The 27,362-nt window shown below is 34.3% G+C and overlaps 3 protein-coding genes across 8 annotated transcripts in view; 1 reads left to right on the top strand and 2 right to left on the bottom strand.

The window, feature by feature from the left end:
* Positions 1–9,599, bottom strand: part of AspRS-m (aspartyl-tRNA synthetase, mitochondrial) — a 54,086-nt gene extending 44,487 nt beyond the window's left edge. For 2 of the 5 annotated variants that reach the window (XM_069831901.1, XM_069831902.1), the window contains exons 1-2: positions 9,457–9,599; positions 5,011–5,110 (exon numbers count right to left, since the gene is read on the bottom strand). In XM_069831901.1, coding sequence (XP_069688002.1) covers positions 5,011–5,110; positions 9,457–9,567 — 211 coding nt within the window. In that variant the 5' untranslated portion in view covers positions 9,568–9,599. Of the gene's footprint in view, positions 1–5,010; positions 5,111–9,101; positions 9,256–9,456 lie in introns of those variants that run through there. The other 3 variants (XM_069831904.1, XM_069831905.1, XM_069831906.1) reach the window with 3 other exon arrangements.
* Positions 9,600–9,720: 121 nt separating this feature from the next.
* On the top strand, positions 9,721–25,065 carry LOC138703756 (cyclin-D1-binding protein 1 homolog). The gene is made up of 6 exons (XM_069831907.1): positions 9,721–10,031; positions 12,091–12,153; positions 17,013–17,271; positions 19,250–19,397; positions 21,248–21,556; positions 24,626–25,065. The coding sequence occupies exons 1-6, from the start codon at positions 9,959–9,961 to the stop codon at positions 24,773–24,775; spliced, it is 1,002 nt and encodes a 333-aa protein (XP_069688008.1). The 5' UTR covers positions 9,721–9,958; the 3' UTR covers positions 24,776–25,065.
* The window catches only part of Glo1 (Glyoxalase 1), a 42,456-nt gene continuing 27,260 nt past the window's right edge, over positions 12,167–27,362 (bottom strand). The window contains exon 7 of one of the 2 annotated variants that reach the window (XR_011333257.1): positions 12,167–12,382. The gene's annotated coding sequence lies outside the window, so the exon portion shown is untranslated. Of the gene's footprint in view, positions 12,383–25,210; positions 27,349–27,362 lie in introns of those variants that run through there. The other variant, XR_011333259.1, reaches the window with a different exon arrangement.

The raw sequence follows: 27,362 nt of genomic DNA, 5'->3' as shown, positions 1-27,362 counted from the left end.
GGTCAATACACTTCTTTAAAAATGTACTTGAGGATTCTCTATAAAATGCATGAAACAGCATGGAGCAGAGCAATAAGCACAACACGCAGAAGCAACACCTGAATAGTCTTCTGAACCACACTCCATTGGTATAAAGTAAAATGCCATCTGAATTACATTTTTGAAGTCCGAGACTTGTTCAGGATTCACGTAACCAGCTGACTGCCAGGAATACTGAAGCATAGGGCGGTATGCGTTTGCTTTTTGCATAGCCCAATATGTCAGACGCCAATAATGAACACATTTTCCCTCATTTCTCGACTTGTCAAACTGGGATATAACAAATTTTTTTTATAGCTTTGTCCTTAATTACTTTATTCCCTCGAAAGCATTTCTCACTTCTTTCTTTTTCTTCCCCCCCTCCCCACATACTCAAATATTTTTATAGCTCGGTATCTTTTCAACAAGGCATCTTTCATGGTATTTTGTGGTAATCATCATAAATTCGTTGAAGAGTTTCTTCCGAATATTTTGTTACAATGCTGTTAACATTTGTTTTCATTTTTGGGAATGGTTCATAAACACTAGAACTGCTAGCTTCTCTTCGGAGCGTAGTATTTTCATCACCAGCACTAGCACCAGACTCTTGATCTTGAATAATATTATGATATCCTTCGCCTTTCTCAAAGTCTTTTCATTGTCCACTATCCTGTCCAGTGTTATTTTGTTGATAAAATACAATTGATTTTTCTGTTTCTGAATTATTAAATCCATCAAAAACAACGCAAACATGTGGTCTTCATTACCGACAGTGTCCGTTTTAGGGTACATTCTCCTCAGTTTGGATATCAATATATTTAAAACATTTCATATGTTTAGAGTTTTCCTTTCGTCCATTTTCACTTTCCTTTCAAGCAACAAGAGAATGGTGCACACTCAACGAGATATAAACTGCTGTCTCTAGCTGTTGTGAGAAGGGTAGGCTTACGGGTAAAGTTCCCCACCCCCTTAACTTGTGCAGTGCTCTCCCCATTCCCTCGAATTTTACAGTGCTCTGACAGACAAACCACACATTACACAAACGAATGCTTTTGGGAGCATTATAGAAATGTAAAGATGGGCCTGTATACAAATTTTGGAAACGAAATTCTTGTTGGAGCCGAAACCCTTCCCTTGTCAGTAATAAGTTCTTTCAATTGATCTATGCATGTTAAATAGTAGTCTTGCATACTGGGTCGTCAAGCACATTTCAATAAGTATTTCAATATCAACTATTATGGAATATTTTATATATTAACATTTTTATAAGCCTCTTTCAGTGTATGACATTTCGTGTGCCACCCTGTATATACATAGCAGAAGTGATATTAACTGTGCAGATTGACGTGGGCAATAGAATGCATTAAATTAGGTAGAAAAGAGTATGCATTTTGTAATTAAGTGCATGGTTAATTAGAAACTTAGGCTCCAAGTGTATGTAATCTGGCATTAGAGCATTGCTGGTTCACCTACAAAAACATACACGCACTCAGTCTGAACAGCAGCATTTCATCCCTTAAGTCACCACAGTAGGGTTCAGACTTCCTAATGGCAGAAAATAATGATATGTGTTAAAGCTGGTTCACAATGAACTGGAAACGAGAATCTGAACGAAAACGAAAACGGTAAAATTGTTAAAATGTCTACATTTAAATGTGAGCATTCACAATTAACGAAAAGCTTGCCGGAGCCCGGGATTGGGAACGGAGAGTTGGCCAAGTTTCAACTTTGGCGTTCACGTTTCCGATGACAGCCCACTAGATTCATTCTATTGCCATCTAAAAGCTATTTTGTCGTCGTATATTTTGTAGAAAGAAGACCGTGACATAACCTATGCATTATTTTGTTCTGTGCTGTGCATCATGGAGCAAGTTTTATTTGATGACATTCTAATATTGAGTGTTGAGGAAAATCCTCACGTTTATGATAAGCAGTGCGCCTCGTATAAAGATGAGAAAATGGAGGAGAATACATGGCTTTCAATAGCTGCATCTTTGAACACCGATCGGAAGTGAATCATATTTTATTACTGTATTGGTTGTATTACACACTACATATTCATGCTTCAATTCAATGACTACTGTTGTGTTCATGTTTGTTCTATTACAAATGTTTCTTCTCTAATTATTTTACGTTATGGTAGACTTAAAATAGGTTGTGATAATAAAGATGCATGGGCATATTTATAGTACCGTACATAATGAAATGTTTCAGTTGGAATTTCGAAGTTGGTTAACCTGTGTTTATGTTGGCTGCCTTGTACTCATGAGAATGCCATTGGTCAATTATACACAAATAACATCAGAATGCGTAATATCGACTTTACATATCATTATTGACATGCATATCGATATGCATAGTCGTCTACGTTCTTGGTTTATTCTGAATAAAAAATTTTCATATTCACGTCCTCTGCTTCTCGTTTTCATTCTGGTTCTCATTCCCGGTTTATTGTGAACCAGCCTTTAATCTTTTTATCTAATTGGAAAGAAAACCACCCATTTTATTGAAAAACTGCAAATGGATAAATCATTCCTTATCAGTTCCTCTAATGATCAGAGTAAAAATCAGAATTGTATGAATAGTACTTATCAAGTCAAACAGTGTTAATATTTAGAGAAAATTTTTTTTTTTTTTTGAGAAAAGTATTCATTTGGGACTAATATGGAATTACAATTTTTCGTGTACTCTAGCCAAGGAATAAGCTGTTAAATCTGCAGAGTTATATTACTTCCACCTTGTATAAACCTTCCATAATGCCATCTTTTACCTACCTCCCTCCCTCAGCCATAGACAGATACACAAATAATTGTGAAAACGACATAAACTTGTTCATGAGACTGAACAGTGTTTCTTCAAACTAAATATGGAAGTTGATTTCTTTCTTTATACATTGTTATAGTGCAAATAAAAAATCTTTCCATGCAGTTTAGCAAAAATATTTCTGAAATTTTGCACCATTCATAAATATCAGAAATGTTGTATTTCTAATTTTCAAATATGCGGATATACCTATGTGAACTTAAATAACAACATAATATCATTTACAATTTCGTCTTTGTTAACATTAAAATACAAAAGCTCAATAAAATGTTTCCATACCGGGTATTTCTTTCCATGCTAGTAACTCTGATCTGTTAATCCATGTTAGGTCCTACTTCCATTAAAGTAATCTCCCCATGAGACAATGCACTATTTCTAGCATTGATATCACCACCAAGAGTATCTCTGAGTTCATTTATTGAAAACTTGAAACTGTCCCCGAGATATATATATATTTTTTTTTGTAAATGATGGAATATCATCTAATCTCTGTCCTTAAAATGCCATTTTAAGTTTATAAAAGAGAAAAATAATATACCAAATCTACTGAAATGTTCTAAATCAGATAAAATTAGAAATGAAGATATTTGTAACAAGCTTCACATCTTTTCCTTCATGAAAAACTTACAGAGTAATAGAGACAGATGGAACTTTTTTCCTTCATGAAAAACTTACAGGGTAATAGAGACAGATGGAACTTTTTTCCTTCATGAAAAACTTACAGGGTAATAGAGACAGGTGGAACTTTTTTCCTTCATGAAAAACTTACAAGGTATTAGAGACAGGTGGAACTTTTTTCCTTCATGAAAAACTTACACAGTAATAAAGACAGAAGGAACTTCAGGATGCCAATACATCGCATTCCATGACAAGTTTATGAATACAAGACAGCAGAAAGATGAAACCATGGACGAACAAAGAGAAGATGGAATGAGTCCATTTCAGCTATAATATACGCTGGAATGGGAGATTCTCCTATGCCATGAAGTGAATATGATAATGATTTCCACATTTGTAAACCTTAGAGCAGCTTTTCTAAGTATGAAGCAAAATTTGATGCCCTATCAATATGCTTTCAACTATTCTTCAAATCGTCACTTAAGCTAAAATTGAAATCTATTAAAGTCGAAATTTGTCTCCCTTCAGAAATATTTCTTGTGACATCCATGTGCAATATACCATGATTTTCAACATTAATTTTTCTTGAATTATGAACATGAATTTCATTACCGGTACTGTAACAATAATCTCTTCATACAGATACACGACACAAAATAGTGGTGATTTATTTCTTTCTCAGTGCACAACAAACTAATGTCATGTCAGCTTTTGCACAAAAAGAAAAAAAGTGCTGCCAATAACTTGTAATGAAGAGTTGTTATAATAAATCCTATGAAATTTCAGGGCCTTTAATCAAACATATATTATTTTCTTCTTCTTCTTTTGTATAGGCACATGGCCTGTTTGTCTTCACACAGGAGACGATTCAGTAGAAGATGACATCAGTCCTTCCTTCCACCGTTTTTTCGGTCGGCCCACATGTATATTATATATATATATATATATTATTTTGATTTATAAAATTATGAGAAAATCCTTTTCTTCTCCTCGTCTTTTCTTTACAAAATATGCAGCGATTTTTTTTCGCATTTATTTCTATAAAAAGATTCTGATGTACCAATATTACAGACTGCAACAGAAAAAGGACGTTTTTCCGGATATTATTTGAGGGTGAAAATTACATTACTCGCATCCTGTTACCAAACTTTAGCTATTTATCAATCATGAATGAGTGGAGTGCTGTGGGTCTGAAGATCATCTCTGAATGACTGATAGCAGTGTCTTCTGTTGTGTATAATCACCTTACAATAATTGCCTTTTTCCTGCTGCATTCTGCATAATGAAAATATACTAATCAAAATTGACGTTATCATTTACAAAGTAATTTTCTTTTCTCTCCTTTATCACAGAATTGAAATGCTACATATATTACAACTTTCGCAGAATCCTCCTTAACCGATGGTGAAAACAATTACAGCTCAAAACCTTCATTGCTGGGCATGCATAATTTCCCACAAAATTTCAGTAAAATTAAGTCTATTTTCCATATTATTTCAATATACCGTATGTTAACATTAATGAGACTAATTAAAGTATAAAATTACATACCAGGTTCTCTATTTGAAGGAAATCTGTTGGGAGGTGGGCCATATAATCTACCTTGATGATGCATTGGAGGAGCAAACATTATAATTTTTGGTTTAAACACCTGCAAAAAGAGAAAAGGGGTCTTCTATAGCACGTGAAATTGTTTAATTTTCAGAGGGAAGGTAGTTTGGAATGTGAAGAATTCGTATAGGACGTCGTTTAACTTGAAAACATATTAGAAAATAGGTAGGTAAGTAAAGATAGAAAAGAACTGGTCGGTGTGTAGATAACCTAAAAGTGATTATTTAACAAGAGAAATAAAGAGGTAGAAGCCAGATTTTTTAAATATCAAAGTAGGAAATTTTATTGCTGATATAAAAGCGAATTAATAACAGTAATATATTAATACAGTGTAGCCTATGTATGTATAGGATAGTTGATTACTTTTTCAGCATTTTAATAAATATTTATCAATATATTTGTTATAATTTACAATATTGTGTCATTTAATGTGACAATATAACAAAAAAATACACACACGCATTTTTAAGTAACATTTAAATAGATTAACACATAAACATCAAAATAGAAACTTAAGAGTGGTAGGAGAGTATTCTCTTAAATATGCATACCCCTCAAGTCTGAACACGCCGAGTGGTGAATTTGTTTCACGTTGTGTACAATTTAAATTCTGTTCAGAAATGGGTCATATCTTTAAAAGCGGGATGTTCTGCATCCCACAACTGGTATGATAGAGACACGAGAAAATTTCCTGAAAATCGGGATGTCCCACCATATCGGGACATCTGGCAACCCTAGGAAGAACACTTCAAAATATAAAGCGAAACACATATTTTACTTCACTTAGTATATGCAAGGCATACAAAAAGCATAAACTAAACTAACCTAACTTAACCTCACCTGTCACAGATTCGTTTATACAAGACATATCAAAAACCTGAACTAACCTGTGACAGATTCGCATATACAAGATATATGAAAAGCCTAAACTAACCCAACATAACCTAACTTCACTTGTCACAGATTCCCGCACTGGAGAACTTAGAAAAATTCAAGTTGGAAGTTTCAGTGTCGAATGCTATAGAAAAATAATATACCTGTAACAAATATTTTAATGAATATGTGAAAGGTAGCGAAAATGATATGAGATATGTAAAAACTGAATCTGTAAACTAGGCCCTACTCAAATAAAGCATCAAACTGACAGTGTTCTCCATACACATCCTACTGCAAACTGGACTTAATTGTTCAACACAGTAGCAAAAGGTGCTAAACAATTAAGGGTGTCGCTTTGGAAGGGTGAATTTCTCTCCTGAAACGAAAATTAATTCTCTCTGAGATAAACATAACGAACTACAAACAAAAAATCAATTTTCTTCGTTACTTCAGAAGTAGGTAATTTTGTTATTGGTTACTGATAGGAGATCTTTCTTTTATGGATGATGCATTATGTCATTGAATGTAGTGACAAAACTTTCAAAATTAGTGGTGGTAATTAGAAAACGTGGAAATAAAAACGTGATTGACTGTACTTTCACAAGAAACAACATATGAAAATGAGGGTTGGATTATAAAGAAATCGGATCAGTAATGACTCACAATAGCAGAAAAGCAATGTAGGGGGAAAAAAACATAAAAATGTTCTAAGAGAGATTTATACATGCAACCAATTTTGTAATTTATTCAAGATTAAGGATTGAATTGGATACAGCATGTAGAAAGGATGGATGTCAGGATAACCTAACAGCTTCTAAAGGAAAGAAAAGTTTGAAAAGATCGATTAAATGACTGAGACCTTAACAGGCCACGAGGTCTAAACAGGAGAGCAGGAGGAGGATGATGATAATGATGATGATGATGATGGATGACAATTTAACAAAGCAAACTGATTTTAACTATTTACCTATTGGGTATGCCAGTTGTAAATTATAGGATGTATCTGTAAATTATTAAAAAAATTACTAACATATACATAACTTAAGTGTTCGCGTAGGCTTCCGCGGCTGGTGTACATGGTGTGTGGATAAGCTTCAGGGCTTCTACCGCGTTGTCTTGGTGTTATTGGCTGATGTTTCGACCGCTGTGTTGTGGCCATCTTCACACCATATACATAACTTACTCGGAGTGGCCCACCCAGTAAGCTTTTGTCCTTCACAGGACACTTTGGCTTGTTCATTCATTCACATAACTTTTATTTTTAAATACTGGTAATTTGATTTAAATCGGTGATTTATATAATAAAAATGAAGTGATTAAGATCATGGTTGAAACCGATATTCCACTTAAGAAACTGAATAAGAGAGAAGTTAATAGGTTCATAACTAAATACACTGACACTGATTCTCATGATGAATCGACATTGAGCAAGAACTATCTCCCAAAACACTATGAAGAAACTTCACAAAAAATTAATCATTCTGTAAAAATGAAAAAAAGAATTAATTAAATTGGTCGAATACTGACAAAACCACCGATTCCAGTGGTAAGAAAATGGGAAACATTATTGTTGGTTTTCGCTAATGTGTAAAGTACTGTCACAACTGCTTGGCTTTTCAACGAAACTATGCATCTATTATGGCCAAAAGGTGTGAAATATAACAACTTACAAAAATTGTAAAAGGGTATCTGTCGGATACAGGGGGGAGAGCCATTAATCCTTCCCATTGAAGGCTTTAAGGAACCAACCTGGACAAATACCCAATGTCCCATCCCTACCTTCCCATGGTGCAGCTGTTAGTAAGCATAATTTTACGAGCTGAACTACAGGGAGGGGCTACTCATCAATTAGCACTGGTCAGCTTGATGAATAACTGAATTTGGTATAATTTTCCTCTATTCAATACCTAATTCCCTCTTTACCCTTTCCTATCCAGTCCTCTGACTGAACTCTTACTTTCTTCGATCCCGATGGCATTAGAGCATTCGAGGCCTGGGGGTTCATTTCACTTTCCTTCTTCCTTTTTCTACTTTTCTGTTCCTAGTGCTGACCTGCTATGGCACTAAAATCGTCCTCCAGTGGCTTAAGGAGGGAAAGCTGGTGATCAACAAGATCTCCCAGCTAGGTCCAATGGACCCGTCGACCAAACAGCAGGTGTGGTCCTCCAGACATTCTGGGGGTTGTGTGTGAATGAAGTAGCCACCAAAACGTTAAAATATGGTGTTCACTTAAATCGGCTACAACTTGCCATTTTTATATTGGAGTGCAAGAGGTCAAATGACTTCATTGTCAACACCTGGCATTAGAAAACAACAAATAATTGTTGATCTTTATACAGTGCCACATAGGCCTGTATGTAAAAAGCTGCCTGAGATCTTTCATCAAGTTTCCAAACATTACCATCTATATGTCATATGTGGTTTATCCTCTAAACAGATTATGCGAAAAATATCCGATCCTATTTCTCAAAGTGGAAAGGTTAGTGTCAAATGGCAAAAAGGGTTCGTTAAAGCACATTGAAGAACTGATCTCTTAAACAGGAAAATCCCAAAGTTCCTCTACCCCTTCACCCATGATAACACGCTGGGGGTACATGGCCAAATGCCATAACATACTATGACATAAACATCCTAAAAGTTTTGCGTCTGTTGTAAAGAAACTGGACGGAAAAGATGATTCATACAGCAGACCTCAATGCTTCCGGAGGAATTGCATTGGAGTGCATACAGGCAGATCCGTCCCACTCCACCCACACCTCTTACCTTCCAAGCGAGGGGCACTCCACATTACAGCCATATAGCTATAAGCCGACGGAACATGACTACTTGGGATAGGTCTACATAGAAACGTAGCATTGTAAAATTCCTTTGCAGAACGAAAAGTTACATTTGTTCGGATCAAATTTCTACACATTTAAAGGATATAACTAAAATTCTTTCAATCATTTATTACAATAATACACTGCTCTCTTAAACTGACTGAGCATATTGAAAATTCAATCAATGGCTTTCCCGAAACACGCTATGAAATGTTTCGTGAAAGCCAATGTTTCACATAAAACCATTTTTGATCTCGAAAAGAAAGCGAAATTGTATTAAACCTTTGTTTGAAATATCTCTAAGAATAACCCCCTGAAATTAATGACATTACTTACGGTTCATCCTGTGTATAAGCTTACAGTATGTAAGTATAATATTATGTGTATATCACAAATACACACATACCGGTATGGTTTTGTCATACGCCGCATGCTTATTACGCCTATAGGTCTATTATGAATTTTTCCATGAACTGCAGAACGCTAACGAATTCGCTACATAATAACTATTTAAATATATTATGATTATGAGAAAATGATTGAAGCAAATTTATTCATTTAAATTTAAGTCACCAGTCGGTAAATTCGATAAAGCTAACCTAACCATTGCAATTACTTCCAGACACAAACTACACCCTCGCTATTAATTAATGGTATGCATATTTCTTGTATTCATGGTTTTTCTGTTTACCTCTAGGAATAAATGAATTTGTCGACTCACAGCACACGATTTTTGTTGTAAGCAAAATGTACCTGTCCCGACTGCTTTACAAAATGCTCCTAGGCGCCCATACATTCTCATAAAAATGTTCTCGACTCAAGTAGTACAGTAAAACTTGAATATCCCGCTCTAAAGAGAAATATCCCTTTCGGAATCATCATAAATCGTGTTATGTTTTTTATCATGCCTCTTGAAGTTTGATAAATAAAATTATTGTAATAACTAAATATATTGAAGTAGGTTCTGCTGTATGTCCTGCTAAACTCTGGCCTTCTGTAGAAGCTATTAAAGTACAAAGTACATATATTTCTTTGTGTCAATATTACAACTATTATATTTACTGTACTACCAAAAGAATCGAATGTTCGAATCTCGTTCAGAATTTCGATAATATGATTGTCAAGTTTGTATTTTCCATGTAGGTGAGAGATCACAAAAATAAATAATAATCTACTTACTAATCATTTAAAGTATGGCTGAAAGTTTAGGAAACGTCTTTGAAACTGTTATTGAAAGTCTGCAAGCAATATGTGAGCAACTAAAAGGTGAGTTATTTGTATACATATTTAGACCACGTTGTAATATTTAATAACCACAAGCTTTTAGGTTACATCTGAAATTTATCAAAGACTGCAGTCACACTGAAGAACGACTGTGACGTAAAGTGAACTTGTGTTCAGGTTTGCTGACAGTTCACACTGGAGATAAAGTAATCTTGCATTTGTAGATAAATTGAAATTTAAAACAAGAACAGCCAGTGATGAATGAATGTAAGGTTAGGGTTAACTGGCTAGAGTTTTGGACAAGTCAATATCGGTAGGGATCAGGTTAACTGAAAAGCTGGTGCAGCGACCGGTTTCCGTCGCTCACTTACTTGTATGTACATTCGACACCTCGTAAAGAGTTCAGAGCTGCATCAGGCTTTCAGACTCCCCCCCCCCCCCCCCGGCTCTTACCATTTACGAGGTGGGAGTTTTGGGTGTTTGTGCAGGCTGCCGACAAAAAGTACTGTTCACGAGTAGCTAGTTTTAGAAAAAATGATATTTTTATTATATAATAGCTGTATTCTTATTTCGATAATTTCCAAGAAAAGATAGCTTATATTTTCTGACCAAAACTAAAATGAACAACTCCAGAATGTCATGGTAGGCTAGTGTACGTAAGCCCTTGTTGCACATTCTCGATAAGGTTTTAGACATTTAGTGCCCATTTACCCGTAGGCCTACAAATATAAACCTAACGTAACCTCAAGCAGTAATCTGGAGACTATTGTAGCCTCCATGATGCTCTTCTCTCTTTAACACCCTTTCTCTTTCGCCCCCCAAGGCAGTGTTGCCATACCTACTGATTAATCAGGAGATTTCCAATTTTTCCATTGAATCCACTGCTCTACTTCTTTTTTTTGTCAAAAGTCCGAATTTCTCCTTCGTTTTTGGCATGCTGGAGTCATCTGGTTCTATGCCCGGATTTTAAATTTATTACATGTTATATTATGTCACCATGTCTTACTTTTGCATCTTATACATAAGTCAAACAATGTTTTCATTTGTCTCCCCAACGAACTAGAAGTAAGAATATTCTTCTAGCTCGTTGTGTCTCCCTGCTCATAACGCGTCGCCACAATGATGCTTAAAGGAGCAAGAACACGGGAAACAGTGAGGGAGTAAAGTGTAGGTAATTGTAGTTTTGCGTTACATATCGTGCACAGTGATCTTTTAAAATGAGTGAAATTGTCCCAGCAAGAAAAAAAGTAAATACTCCTTCCCAGAATTATAAATCAGAGTGGGAAAATTATGAACAGTTCAAATGATAGTTATGCAAAAACAGGAAAAGGAATAATTTTCGCCTGTTATAATCGCAGCTAATGCAGTACTGCCTTTAATATCATCTTTAAAATAAATCTCGTTCTATCGAAAATCGTTTGTCAATATACGAAAAACTCCTGATTAATACATTTTAATGCAAAACAGTGTCAATGAGACATTACTGTGTAAAAACAAAATTGCATGACTTATTTACATACGCTGAGTAAAGATGACAATAGTAATATTTAGCAAAATTGTTCCATTTCATTGGTTTGGGATGTGCTATATAGTAATACAATAGTATCATCTTTCTTACAGTATATACTGTTTTGTAATTAATATTATAATACGAAGAGAAAATTCATGTTTAATTAACCTACTGTAATCTCCTGTTTTTTTCGATGGTTTTATCCTGATTTTCGTGAGTAGGTCGTGGCAACACTGCCCCAAGGTATGTGATAAAGACCAAGTCGTAATTCTCTATTTATGAACCATTTTCAGTTTTCACCAAGTTGCTGTTAATAAGCTTACATATGGTACACCGTCCAAATTCCTTTCCATCAAACTCGATTGTACGAGATACTATGTAAACAATATATGTAACGTTAATAACAAAATGTATTTAAGAAACTTCATTTAACTTTCAGCTTCCGCCGTTAGAAGGTTGCATGATTGACAAGTAGAAACAGTAGTGTTAGTAGTAGTAGTAGTAGTAATAGTAGTAGTAGCAGAGTAGTAGGCCTAGTAGTAGTAGTATGACTCTTTATAGGAATGTAGACCTGTATATTATTATTTGCAGGTGGCGAAGGAGTGGATAAAAGTAGAAGCGACTTCTGCCTTGACAACTTTTGGCTTAAAATGCGTATGTATTATATAATAGTACACAGACACTTACAAATTGTATTTTGTTTAATCACTGAAACCACTTTGCAGTCATAGTATGAATAAAATTAGCACGTAGATTTTTCTTACATAATATTTTCCTTACAGGAGAAAAAAATGCTTGCCACTTCTTGAACTGTTGAATAATTGTGTAAACTGCAGAACCCACCCGGATTTTGACCACCTTGCACTTTGTTCTCCATAATGCACTGTAAATATAGGGAATATAAAGGTTACTGTGTCACACACTTGTATTGAATGACTTATAGTTAAGGCAGCATCAAAGAATCCCTAGCCTTAAAATCCGTAGCAAAGGTCAGCTGGTGATTAAAGGGAGGTCCCAATTTTAGTCTGCTGTGTATGAACACAATATATTACCATACTTCCTGATCTTTGAAAAAGTTAGATCAATTGGCGGCGTAGCTGCTGGACTACTTATACTATTTTTATACAAGTAGAGGTGCACTATTAGCTAAACAGACAGCACAATATCTTTTATACATTCACACTCTGATGTGTCCATGTAATTTGTGATGGACATATACTTTCTTATAGTAGTTTCTTGTACAGTATTATTCTTGTTCTCTTCGACATATTTTTGATATTACCATCAATATATACTGGCCCACAAAAAAGTGTCCACTCCAGTGGCATATTGTAAGCATTTCATTTACAAAAACTAGTTAAAACGTAAATGGGGATACGAAAGTAATAAAACAAATGACTACCGATGTTTGTGAGGTGAAGACAAGGAGATTATGAATAGTGAAATTAGAATAAAAAAATATTAATATATTGAGCTAAATAGAAAGAATCGATAACTGAGTTAGCCTGTCATCTATACTAATAATAAATCTGTAGCCAAAATTTTTCTGGTAATTTTCGATTTTCCAAAAATAATTGGTGTTAACATGTATAATTAACCATCCTGAAACCGAAAATCTCTTTTTTGAAATTTTTGTTTGTATGTCTGTCTGTGTGGATGTTTGTTACCTTTTCACGCGATAATGGTTGAACGAATTTCGATGAAAATTGGAATATAAATTAAGTTCGTTGTAACTTAGATTTTAGGCTATATGGCATTCAAAATACGTTATTTAAAAGGGGGGTTATAAGGGGGCCTGAATTAAATAAATCGAAATATCTCGCTTATTATTGATTTTTGTGAAAAATGTTACATAACAAAAGTTTCTTTAAAAATCATTTCCGATAAGTTTTATTCTGTGCAAAATTTTGATAGGACTGATATTTAAGGATATACAAGACTTTTAAAATAACAATATAATACATTTTCACCGCCGCCTCAGATTATAGCGTTGTTGTTGCTGCAGTAACTCCTATGTGCAAAATATAAAATTTATGAGTAGGAAAAAAAAACACATTTATTCATTCCATGGCAATGGTACATAGGAGATCGTGAAATTCTTACATTTTCGAAAGAAAGAAATATAAATTAAATACCACTATATATGCTGTATAACTATTTAAGTTATTTGAAGGGTTCAGAACCATAGTGGGCCAAGCGCCATTTACTGAAGACATAGAAAACAAGGGTTAAAATTAAGTTATTACCATAATTCAATGGAAACATATAGCAAGTAATATAAAGTTTACACATTAAAAATAAATGATATGTCAGTCTTCATTAAACTATGGTTGCATGTAATAACAAATAGGAAACATGTTAAAGGAATTGTCATTGCACCAAATGAGTGCTCTCTGAACCAAAATGATCGCATTTTAATTATTTAAATACAATTTTAATTAAGTAACATATCAAACACGAATGTTCCCTGGATCTAACATCCTATTTTAATTATGTAATTACTTTATATTTATTTCTAACAGGTGCAGCGGAGTACACGGGTATGGCTAGTGTATAATAAAATTGATCTATATTTATATAGTCAGCAAAAGGATATGCTAAAGTGGTGCATATAACATAGAATTTTTTGGTTACATAATGATACTTCAGCATTGATGGAATGAAAAATAGTGAGATAGTATTTGGCGAGAGGAGACCAAGGATTCGTCATGGATTACCTGAATGGAATGTTTGGAATCTCAAAAAGATGTGCAACATACATTCTAAATTCGAACAAAGTATTATTTTCTATTGTCTGAAATGAAAATTTAATGAATAACTATTTGTTTTATTTCTTATACAGAGTAATTGGCTTGGCAATTTTCCAGTTTCTTTCAGTGCAAAAATGCGTAAAAATCAATAACAGAGAAAACTGATAAACTTTTGCTTTTATTGTTGACATTGTTACCAGTACGTACAGTTATTAAAATTGGTCTGCTCCATATGAGAGACCTTCTTGGAGAAGATTCTGATCTTCCTTAATTTGAAAATACCAAAAGTAGAAACCTAACATTTTTACAAAAAAAAAAAAACCTTTAAAGGGTCTATGAATGTAATGTAAATAGGCTACTGTGACTTTAATATATGTTTTGATATGGCTATAGAGCCACATTTTCAATCACATGTATATAATTTAAACTCATTATTTAGTATGAGTACCAGCAAAGGGCAGTGGAAGCACCAGTAACATCGTTTGTAAAATTTTGACATAGTTATAAAAATGATACTAATTATTTCAGAGTTCTGGCAAGTAAAAGGTGGTAACTTCTGTGACCGGTATTATTGTTTTATCAACAGTAATCTCACTAGACGTTTTGATTTATCTAGAGAAAATCAAAACTCGAGTGGGATTTAATTGACTATTACATGATTAGAAGAAAGTATATAAAGATTAGAAGTAACGAAGTACTCCAATACAATAAAATATTAATTGACTTACGAAAATACAACTGTCTTCAAATGTATTATTGTACCATCTCAGCATTACAAATATTATGCTAGATGCATGCTAGATGGCAGTAGTGTCTTTATACAGACACTGTAATGATTACTATTCAATAAATCTTAATATTAAACAATCTCTGATACGTGACTATCCATAATGTCATATAGCAGAAGTTCTTTTTATCCTCTCAGAGCAGACTAACTAATATACACAAGTGTTAGAAAAGTTTTAATTAACGACGATGACATAAAAAATAAACATGAATAATTTTAAAAGGAATAATTATTGAATGTACAATTTTCAAATTTGGATGTGGTTGGTGGTTCAGTTGATGTTATATTAGACGTGTGCGTAATAGAAGTGGAACTCGTTGATTTAGGCCTACATGGTGTATTCAACTTATTCAGAATTTCCGAATGAATAATTTTAAAAGGAATAATTAATGAATGTACAATTTTCAAATTTGAATGTGGTTGGTGGTTCAATTGATGTTATATTGGACGTGTGCATAATAGAAGTGGAACTCGTTGATTTAGGCCTACATGGTGTATTCAACTTATTCAGGATTTCCGAATGGTGCTCTTCATTTATTTGTAAATCGGATTTCAGAAGATGCATAGGTATGATCAGTGATTTTTATTAATTCTTGTTCTTGAATGCCAATGCGAGTCATATTTGAAACTGCTGTGCATCGACTGGAGTGGTTTATAATTTTATATATATTTTTGACGTCCAGACCAGCGCAGTTTCAAATGTTGGCAAACAAAGAAACAAATGCTAGGGACGTGATAAAATTAAACAAATGCTAGGGACGCGATAAAATTGTGCGATAAGCAGCCATGATTGGTTGAAATACGTCCTTTCGTACAGTTTTATTGGTCAAAAGTAGTATGACGTAGTAAGAGTGTAATAGTCAATATAACTATAGTAATAGTAGGCCTACACGTGTCCTTAATTTAGAAAGTATGCAACTTTCTGCACAAGAAACAGTGATGTAGAAATGGATACAGGCTTGAAAACATCTTACCAAAACTGCTGCCGATAATATAGGCACATGTTAAGTGAATAATGTTGTCGTTGTTGATATTATTTTCTAATGCCAGATGTTTGACAATAAAATTATTTGACCTCTTGCACTCCAATATTTTTCAGAGATATTGTCATGGTCAGCCAAATAATGTAAGAATATATATTTTAATTGATCAATTTAAGAGCTTGCATTAAATATGGTAACTTGAGTGTTACATAGTGATAACATTTTAATCCAGCTCATAATTATATCAGTATAGTTAATAATGAATAAATGTAGGAAATAGTAGTGTAGAAGAAAATTGAGTTGAGAAATTTAGTGCTGTGACACTTCGTATTATTTAGAGAGACTGAAAGGCATGGGCATAAAAAAACTAATTTTGTCATAAACAGATGGGTCCTGCAGAATTTTCTAGTTGGCACATTTAAAGTTATTTTTATCCATTTTGAATCTTGCGTACACTACTTTTAACGCTTCAATATAAGTAATTGATTAACTAGTGGACTTACTCGTGTTAAGTATGTAAGTTTGTGCGGCTTACAGCTGTTTCGGTGCTTCATCACACCATCCTCAGAGCCTGCTAGATCCTACACATACAACCCAAGAACCAAAAACTCAACACACTAGAACAATACGAAATATACAAACACATTGAAACACACCCCGATCAAATTCTCAACACACAGATCAATTTCAGTACACACACACTATTTGACTCCACTTTTCAACACATTTCAACAATCAAACGCACCCACATAACAGGCAGAGAAGTTCGAGATGACGCCGAGATCTAGTAGGCTCTGAGGATGGTGTGATGAAGCACTGAAACAGCTGTAAGCCACACAAACTTACATAATTAACACGAGTAAGTCCGGTAATTAATCAGTTATTTTTAGATTTTACTTCTAATTTTCATCTGTGAATTGAATTGCATATAGTAGCAAGAGTGTGTTAAAATGTTATATTTGAATGAACATGTCATTATTTTATTTCTTATAGGTGTAGCAACGAAATCAATTTCCAATGAAGTGACAAAACTGTGTTTAGCATTCTCAAAACCACCATTTCCAAAAGTGAAAGACACTCATGAAATGCTAAGAATGTTAGAGACCGCCTATCTTGATCTGATATCGACTTTCTATAGCTTGCCAAAGAATTGTGGACTGATTTTGCGGAAAGAAGTAAACATGGCAGTCCTGCAAGTGATAGAATCATTGATCAGTGTCGTTACATCACTCAAGGAAAAGGGAGATAGGGCGTAAGTAGTCAATGGTATAAATGTTTTAACTAAATTTTTAAAGTTTAAGAGAAATGTTATCTATTTTAAGTTACTTTTATGTGGAAAATGTGTAGTGTTTGAGATTTGTTAGTGAAACTGATCAGTTCTATGCCACTGGAAGCTTTACACATGTAACACTTATAAGTGTTTGTGCGAGATCGTGCATATTTGCTTGGTTTCCGCACAAAATCAATCCGCGGAAAGTCTAAAATTCCACATTCAATATTCCCAACCTAACACACAACAATTTCCCTCTTCTTACCGCTTAAGTGACATATTGATTTCACTGCTTTAGGCTTTTAACATATTATTTTTAGAGACGTTCAATATAGTAATGATTATAAATTGGAAACTTATCACTGCAATTTCACCTAAATTGCACTGTTAATTATTGTTTTTAAATATTTTAAAAAATTAAGTAAACTTCGTGATGCAAGTAACATTAAGGAAGCCGTGAAAAAATCAACAAGATTCCAGACTTATCATAGACTGAGGGAAAAAAAAGACAGACATATATCACAGCCTGCTGGAGTATAGTAAACACAGAAAACATTTTAAAGCAACAATGTTGAAGATAGATATTTTTGTTTTGCAAATTTGCCGTCATTGAACAGAAACCAAGATGGAGATTTCATTGCAACTAATTAGAAATTCCTCTTTCAGGTATGTAATAAACGATCTTTGCACAAAATAATGTACGATACACGAGCGGTATGTTTTCTTTCAATTCTCGGAAATTAAAAAAGCTCAACTACGTTTCGCTTTTTCAAACTTTTCCTCGAACATGAAAACTTCAACATACCGCTCTTGTAACGCATATTACTATTGTGTGTCTTTTTTTTTATATTTTAAATTCTAAAAGGCCTAATCCGTACTGCTTATCATTTTTTCTAAAAAAAAAAAAAAAGAAACATATCTTAAACATTCACAGTCAGTGCTTGAATTGGAAAATTTGACAAACTGGATTGAATGTCATGCAAAATAATATATTTTGTGGGGAAGCAGAGAGTAGTTAATTACACAGAATAAACTTAAAAAAATATCACTAAAACGATCCATGTACAGAAAAAGCTGTAGTTTATTATAAGTTCCTAGGGTTGCAAACTCTCCAATATTTCCCATGATCGATCTCCCATATTTGTCCCTAATTTTTAATAGTCTCTCAGCTCCCGTATTTTCCTTCTCTTCGAGCCTTTTTCTCCCTTATTTTTGCATAATATAAAAATCATTATTCTAAACATTTGATTTTGCAGTGAATGATGATTGTTTGTAATACAATGAATTTTGTTGTTCAAGAGATGCATCGAAATGCGCAGTCTTCATAAAAAGTAATGCATGCTAAGAATAGGTTTTAGTGGTTTTAGTGTTCACCTGTTTAAAATCAAACCATGTTAATGTTACAAATCTGGAAAAACTGGCTAGTTTTGTTCTAAGAATACCAAGTAGTAATGCTCATACAGATGTTTCACCTCATGAACAATTGGACAGATGTTCGAAACAGGACCACAACACATCTAATCAAATCAGAGCTGAAAACTGCAGTTGACTTCAACTATTATGCGAGAGAAATCTGTCTCAAAATACTCGTAATTTAAACCTAGCCGTCGAAGTGCAGAATAAAGTTGTTTTTAGTAGGTAACTGAACGGAATATTTGTCAATTTTATATGTGAAATTTTGTCGATTCCTTAATTTCTCGTATTTTCTTCAAAAGTTTAATGAATAACTATTTGTTTTATTTCTTATACAGAATAATTGGTTTGGCAATTTTCCAGTTTTGTAAGTGAAAAAATGCGTAAAAATCAATAACAGAGAAAACTGATAAACTTTTGCTTTTTTTTTTGTTAGCATTGTTACAAGTATATACAGTTATTAAAATTGGCATGCTGCATATGAGGAACCTTCCTGGAGAAGATTCTGATCTTGCTTAATCGGAATTTGTACTGTATTTTGTTACAGACAGAAAGACAGATTGAAACTGACAGGTTGTGTGTGGGATGCTTGTGAAGCCATTGAAGGATTGCCTCAGAATAATTTGCAGGTTACTTGCAAAATTGTACAGAAAGAAGAAGCACTTGTAGTAGATGCTCTACAGGAAATAGAAGAGGTAGGATTTAAATAAATATATATTGAATGTGTGTGGTTCATTCTGCTTCCCAAAGAACTAAAGAAAATTATTCCTTGAAATGTTTTCGTGTGGAGTTCCTGAGGAACAGTTTCACAAGTTTCTTATGCTTGTATTATTAATCGAAATACAGAATAAGTTCATGGTTACACAGAAAATCGGTTTTCTAGAAATACAAGGAACACAATACTATTCTGTAGATATTCAGTAATTAATCTTTTCTTACAAGTGTATCTGAAGACAGACACTAAAATAATTTAGACCAAGTGATTTGGTCATCAGCATTAGTTTAGGCATTATGAATCATTAAAATAGGCAGGAAAAAAGGCATTATAAATAGCTAAAATACGCAATAAAAGGCAATTACAAAAACCTTACACTAGACCCACAACCTGCACTTTCCACAAAGGGATTTCGGCAGCAAGAAAAGCTTTACATAAGTCGAATGAAAATTGAAATTTTCGACTCGATGTTGCAATTACTGTTGGAAGCAAAGAAATATTCTTCCCAGTAGCCTTGGAAAGTGCATTTTTGTGTTTGTTGTACTGATATGTTGCGATATGAAATATTTCTTTTCGTAGTTCACTGACTGCTCACATATTTTGCATGTAAGTACTTTACCGTCAGTACAAAATACGTCAGATCCAGAAGTATGAACTTAACTTTGCAATTTACTGCGTAAAGGAACACTGAATTTTGGTATCTTGCTGCTAGCTACAACAACATCGCAATGAAAACTGAAAGAAAAATAACCGTTAAAAATAATGTTAGACCTGCACTCATTGTTGCCTTGTCAAATAAACACAAGCGATAATTAAAACGCTTACTGTTATACATACTGACACTTTACATCGTCAGTCTCAGTGAGCTGCCTGAACCGAATAGCGAAGTACGTATTTTAACCATGGTTAGATATACATACAGCATTGAATTTTCCTTATTGAAATGTATATAATGAAGAAGTTGTACAAGCTGTGTTTGTGCAAGTTTCGGCAGTGTTTTCCAGATTCTACGCAGGCATTGAAATATTTTATTCATAAATTATTTAATAAGTGTTAATAATCATGGAATAGCACGGCTGGTTTCCATCGATGTCCTAGAACTTCATACACCACATCTTTGTGGCTATAATGTGTAATGGAGAACATTTTGAGCAACTGCTTTGAAATTCAGTAAGACTCTCTCCATTCCTTAAATAAATAATTTACTAGATCACTTGCCAGACTGTAGTGCTGAGAGATGGTAGAAGTGCCTGGTCCCTTAGGTTTAACTCGCTCTGTATTTTTAATGTAGTTCAGGATTATGTTTTAAGATAGTTACATCAGCAGAATCTTAGGCATATAATTGTTACTATATTATTATTACTCCCCTCCCCTTGGGTCTGCCAGTTTTATTGCAAAGCTCCTTTTTAGCTTTTTGCGCTTTTCAATTTTTTCTTATGGTTTTGTCTTACATTAGACAAGCATATCACTAGTCTTTAATGATGCTGGGCCTTCACGTGTGCCAGTAAAGGGCATTACATTGACAGTGGGTGAATGTTCATATCCTATGTGGAATTCAAATCTACAGCTTCCATGTCTTAGCCATCACATTGCACTTAGTAATTTAACTTCTGCCTTCACACTTAAAAGTACTAATAAAATTAGCAAAACTTACAAGAATGCTCTATGGTAATCTTTCAGATCGAACCTAATAAGGGTTTCAGAATTGTTGTTATTCAATGGCTTGGAAATAACGTGATCTGCATCATTTCCCCTGTAGCTTCCCAGTAGAGTAAAACACCAAAATTGAGAAAAAGAGACAATTTTACATTTTTATTTATTTAATTTAAGGAGGTCTCAACTGATGGAACTAGCCACAGATTGAGGGATGAGGAAGAAGATGAAGAAGAAGATAATTCTCAGACATGGAGCAACCAAGATAGGGAATTACTGTTCCCATGCATGGGTTTGGTAAAGACAGCACGCTCTTGCTTGAAGAGAATAGGCGTGGTGCTGCGGACAAAGGGAAAATGCGACACAGAGGAACAGATTTCACAACTGGATGACCTGGTGTCCAAAGTAGAGGAAATAAGTCCTGCAGTAGATGATCTGGTATCCTGTATGTATCCTCCTATGAATAAGGATGCTGTGAGAAGTGCAGTGAGTACATAATTATGTTAATAGCTCAAATCTATATATATAATTTGAACTTGTAATGGAAATTACGGGAAAACGGCTGGACGGATTTTAATAAATGACCCCTCATTTTGAAGCTTGGAACTCAAAGTTTTTCAGAAAAATAGTAGTTTTCAGTGAAATGTCAATTTTTCAACAAAATTTTCCTATTTTCCAAAATCCATCTGTCGTCAGTTTTGAGAACTAGCTAATAGCATTCACGGCTGACTTGATATTCCCTTCGCTTTTTTGTAAAGGAGAAGAGAAGCGAAGCGAGCATCAAGTCGGCCGTGTTGCATTTCAGAATAAAACAAAACACATATTACAGTAAACAATATTACACGAAGGCCATGATCTGCAAGAATGCTGACATATTTAGAGCTCAAATTAAATTGGTTATTAAAAACTTAACTTACTAAAAATAATTTACAGATTCGATTCTGTGGTGTGTAATTTTCTGGGTACAGCTGTGTATTGGATATTAAAAACTACAAAACTTGAGGTGGTTCGATGACATTTTTACCATTAGAAATGAAATATTATTGTAGTTAATGCCATGATGTGACTATTTTCCATTAATTATACATATTAATGCTATAGTGATGATATGAAAGTGAAACGTTTTGGGGTTATATAAGTAGATGTAGAGAATAACTTAAATTAGATTTTGATTTCTATATTTTACTGAGTGACGGCTATATAGTAGATATATAGTATATGTTACTGAAAGCTATAAAACTTACGTAAGATAATAATATTATTAAAATCAAATATTTGTATAATTATTAATCAAGTGGGGTTGGGTCTTTTTCATATATTTAATGGCGGTGTGGTGTAGATATTTATATGCGTGGTTCTCTTCAGTACTGGCTCGAGAGGGAGTATCTTTCATTATTATGAAAGCAAATAACTTTCAGAATGTCTGGTATTCTTCATTGAAAATAAATCCGAAAAATGTTTATTTGAACATCTAATGAACTGAGTTTGCAGCATTTGCTGCACAAGCCACTAGTTATATTTTATTTTCGAAGATATAATTACGAGGTCTGATCAGAAAGTTTCAAGACAGCTTTAATATAAAAACAATGGAGATACGGACAGGATAACTAGTGCTTGTCCCTTCACTCTCCCCCTGATGTAATACAGGTCTGCCAGTATCCCTGCCACATTTCAAGCCACCTTTGAAATTCTCTTTCTTGGAGATTGTTTAGCTCCCTTGTAACATTTAGGAATGTCATCGAACTTAAGCCCTTTGAGTTTCATTTTTAGTCGGGGAAACAAGAAAAGTCTGTGGGAGCCAAATCTGGCGAATAGGGAGGATGGGATAATGCAGAGATTTTTTTTTGGGCCAGATGTACTTGGATGGAGAAGGCATAATGGGCCGATGCATTGTCATGGTGGAGGATTTAACTCTGATTTTGAAACAATTCGGGATGCTTTCTTCGCACTTTCTCTCGCAAACATATTTAGAAGTATTGGTTAATTGTTTGGTCCCTGAGAACAAATTCACAGAATACCACACCTTTAATGTCAAAGAAAACAGTCAGCATTGTTTTGACATTTGACTTCACTTTGTGTTGCTTTCTTGGGTCTAGGAGAATTTGGTGACTTCCATTGTGAGGATTGAGCCTTTGTTTCTGGATCATACCCATACACCTATGTCCCATCACCGGTTATGATACATGTCAAAAAGTTTCATTTCATTTTGGCGAGATTTTTCAGTTCTTCGCACACGTGACAAGGGCCTTGTGACTCACTGATGCCAACAAAAGGTTTCCAGCTGATCTGTTTGTCCCATGGAGTTGCGGCTGGAAATGCAGTTTTAGGAAACCCTCTTCCTAACCGCTAGCAGTAGCTAGCGCATCAGGGGTGACCACGTCTTGAAACTTTCTGATCGAGTCTCCTATAAATGGTCTATATTGTAATATTTTATGTTCATAATGCCTTTTTTTTATGTATCTTATGTTTTACATTTTCTTACACCTCTGTCGTTGGTTTGCAAAAGGGGACACATCCAAAATAACAAAGTGTTGGAAAAATCGCAAAAAATCCATAACACACTTGAAAAATTAAAACGTTCTTGAATCCTGAATGTATGTTCCCATAGTGATGTAATTAGAAAAAAAATATATGAACAATTTAATTTGTTAACTTAGTTGTAGTTTTTGGGATTTGCAATTCAGTCCATCAGCTCAACTACATCCCCTAAAATGGAAAAAGTAAAGAAAAAGATTCATTGCATGGTAAAACAAATTCAAATGCTAAATAAAAAAGTGGTCTTCCAATGGATCCTGGCTCACTGTGGACTGAATGGTAACGAGAAAGTAGATATGTTAGCAAAGAAAGGAACTAAAATCATCTTAAAAACAAATTTCCAAGTTCCCATGTGAATCAATAAAACGAGTCATAAAAAGAATAAGTAACAGCGAACAGGCAAAACATCAAAATTCAAAATGGAAAGAATCACTCAAAGATCCAAAACTAATTCCTGACCTACCTCGAAAATCTGCCGTGGCCATGTTTAGATTGATTACTGGTCATGATTGCCTCCATTGTATTGGAGTACTGAATTCACCTAAATGCTTACTGTGCACCAGAGAAGAGGACATGGAGATGGAGCACCTGGCTAATTGTGAAACTCTTAGGACATTTGTGGACCTTCCATCAAAATATTGGGAAGCAAGAAGGATGATGACTTCATTGTTAAATCCAGAGCATTAGATACACACAATTTGTGATTTTGTACATGTCCCCTTTTGCAAATCGACGACAGACCTATCGAAATTATTGCCTGTCTTTTAAGGAACCTGAACCTAAACTCTTTGTAACTGATTTTAACGTAAAAGAATTGTATTTTATTCTCAGTATTATTCTTTATCTGTTTATTTTTGACCAGTGGCAGGGCCCTTTATTTGTCATTACTGTATTTAAAATATTATTTATAAAAAATGTGCCACAATAAGGTGCGTCCAACCTTCATGAAGCCACATTTAGATTACGTTTCATCTTTGTCTATTTTAATTAATAAAGAGAGTAATCTACATTATGTTTCAGGTTCTTGTTCTGAAGACAAAGACAGAAGAACTTCTGCATATAGTGAAGCAAAGCCATTACGTCACAGATGAAGATAACAGCTGGATAGATTTCTTGTTGAAAGCTGTTGATCATAACAACAACAAGCTACAACCGTTATTTTCCTCGTAAAGTAATTTAACATGGTACTGAAATGTATATTTTATTTATAAACTAGAGAATGGCACTGTTATAAAGACTAGGTAATATAAAGAAACATAACATTAAGTTATTAAAGAATAGGTCATATAAAGAAAAATAACATGAAGTTTCGATCTGTGTTAACTGTAATTTGACTTAAAACTGTTATTTTAAGAGTCGTTCCTTATTTATATTTTGAAAGTGATTATTATTATGATACTATGTTACAATAAATTATTAGAACCTAAAATATTGTATAATAATTTATGTATCTGTGATCTTCAGATTCAGATCGTATTTGTTTAGTCAACTGTCCAAAGACAAGTTGGAACCTCATAAGTGACACCAATAAGGCATCACTTATGAGGCAACTAAGACAGGAGATAATGAAGTAGGGTGGCTAGTTCCTTTCCTTCTCCTTGCATACATGCTGCATACATATGTCACTACAACTTTTGTCACACAACAACTAAACTAAAACATGTAGTAGGGGAACATGGGGCAGGATGGGGTAGTTAATGTTTGAATGCTTTTATTTGGTATCAAATAATGTATGGGTTTTATGACATGTATGCTTTTATTACACTGTAAACAAGTAAAAAAATATGCAGTTCGAATGAAATCCGGTCATTAAACCTTAAAATAAATTAGTTTTTCGAAATGTGTGTTTTGCCCCGTTCTGCCCCACGTATGGGGCAAAATGGGGTATCTATTTTTTGTAATAATTAAATGGCAAAAGTGACAAAAAATTATATACTGAAAGTGTGAATACTACAACATTTTACAAGTTTACTTGAGAAAAAGTCATTCGCAAAATACGCAAATGTGCGTGGCATCCTCGTCTACTCCTGCGCAACAATTGTGAGCTCATTTCAGACATGATACACATCTAATCCAACCTTCTTCTGACAAACAAAAGAACGAACAACCCATTACAGGAGGTGAAATTTAATTAAATATGACGTGGGGCAGGACGGGGTACTGCCCTGTTATGCCCCACCCTGTTTTGCCCCACAGTCACAATTTCTAAGTTATGAGGTATTGGCAGGAAAAATAACGCACGAAATTTAAGAAAGTTTCGGAATTAAAAGCCAAGTAAGCACTCTATAATGACATTAAAATAGATTATCTAAATAAATCTCATTTCTACTTATGTGTGACAAGAGAACACTTTAAAGTTGCAAATGAATGATACAATATGATGCAGCAACCGAATAACATACAACAGATGCAAGGAGTGGCAGTAAGTGTTGTGTGATGATATATTTACATGAGTTGAAGTTCTAAAAAAAAATACGGTAGTTTGCACTACTTGTTGGGAAGATAGAGGCTATACCCCGTCCTGCCCCATATTCCCCTATTACTTTGTGATGGGACATGTGTTGTGGGGGGGGAGGAGGGGAAAGAAAAAAAACCACACACACAATCCCCCTCCTCCCTGCTCGTGTCCCTATTACAGTAGACTCTTGCTAATCCAAGCATTCCTTGCACAGAGGGATGCTGGATTACTGAGTTTAAAAATATCCTTAAATTTAATGTTATAAGCTTTGCCAACCATTCCACTTGCACTTCTAAATTGAAACTAGAATGTTCCACACATGGCATATGTAAGTATATACATGTATAAGTAATACAGTATACACATGGAAATGGTATAAATTTCCCAGAACACTATTACAGTAGAAGTGATAAGTACATTAGAAGGAGGCCGGATTAGTGATAATGTAATTTATATACAAGAGGTCCTTGTAAAATTTGAAAGTAGAAATTTGGTGCACTTTTAGCGCCTGGACAATAATTGGATCAATTTTCTACAATGAAATACATGATGGAAATTTTATTCGAAACAATGCCACAACTTATTCTGCGAACTATGCTATAAATGAAACTGTCCATACAGTATTTTTTATCTCTCACATTAGAAGTGAACTGTGGCTTCCCAGATCAGATATGTCTGAAGGATATATTGAAGGAAAGGGTGTGCGGAAACCAAATTCTCTTCTAGAACTAAGAGAAATTTTGACAATTCTTCAAAACCTACTTCACACTTGGTAGTGATAATTTTTAGATGCGGAGGATTTACCCTAGGTAAGGCGGTGCAGAATGTATAGTACATTTTCAGTTGGCAACCCTGTACATAGTTGCGTGCGCACTAGTAATTTGTTTATTGTTGCCATTTCAGTTGCAATGAATAGCTGGTACATGTGCAAACCACACAGGTTTTTGCTCATTTACATTGTGTTATCGCTTTGGAACATTATTTTGTTACGGTATGTCATATGAAACCTCAACATCATCCTATTCCCAAAAGAAGGAAAATTATGTGATGGGTTCAGTGTTGGAGTGAATACATCGCCAAGTAGGCCAAGAACTGTCAGAAAGCTGGAGAATGTGCATTGTGTTTGAGCAGACTTGCACCAAACTGCAAGAATATGCATCTGTAGATTGCGAAGAGACTCATTTCACATTTCAGCGATGTCCGTTGGCTCTCCAGATCTTCCAATCTCTCAGCTCCAGATTTCTTCCTCTGGGTTACGTCAAAGAGGGGGGTCTTCTCCACTCGTCTGCAAACCATTGG

The sequence above is a fragment of the Periplaneta americana genome, chromosome 7 (assembly GCF_040183065.1).
Source record: "Periplaneta americana isolate PAMFEO1 chromosome 7, P.americana_PAMFEO1_priV1, whole genome shotgun sequence".
NCBI lineage: Eukaryota > Metazoa > Arthropoda > Insecta > Blattodea > Blattidae > Periplaneta > Periplaneta americana.
Note: the sequence above shows the minus strand (reverse complement) of the source record. Positions and strands in the feature narration are given on the sequence as shown.

Excerpts from the sequence above, each read along its gene's own strand:
- LOC138703756 (XM_069831907.1), top strand. The coding sequence starts at position 9,959 with ATGGCTGAAAGTTTAGGAAACGTCTTTGAAACTGTTATTGAAAGTCTG. Across the intron at positions 12,154-17,012 it reads CAACTTTTGGCTTAAAATGC|GTGTAGCAACGAAATCAATT; the intron begins GTATGTATTATA and ends TATTTCTTATAG. Across the intron at positions 21,557-24,625 it reads AGGATGCTGTGAGAAGTGCA|GTTCTTGTTCTGAAGACAAA; the intron begins GTGAGTACATAA and ends ATTATGTTTCAG.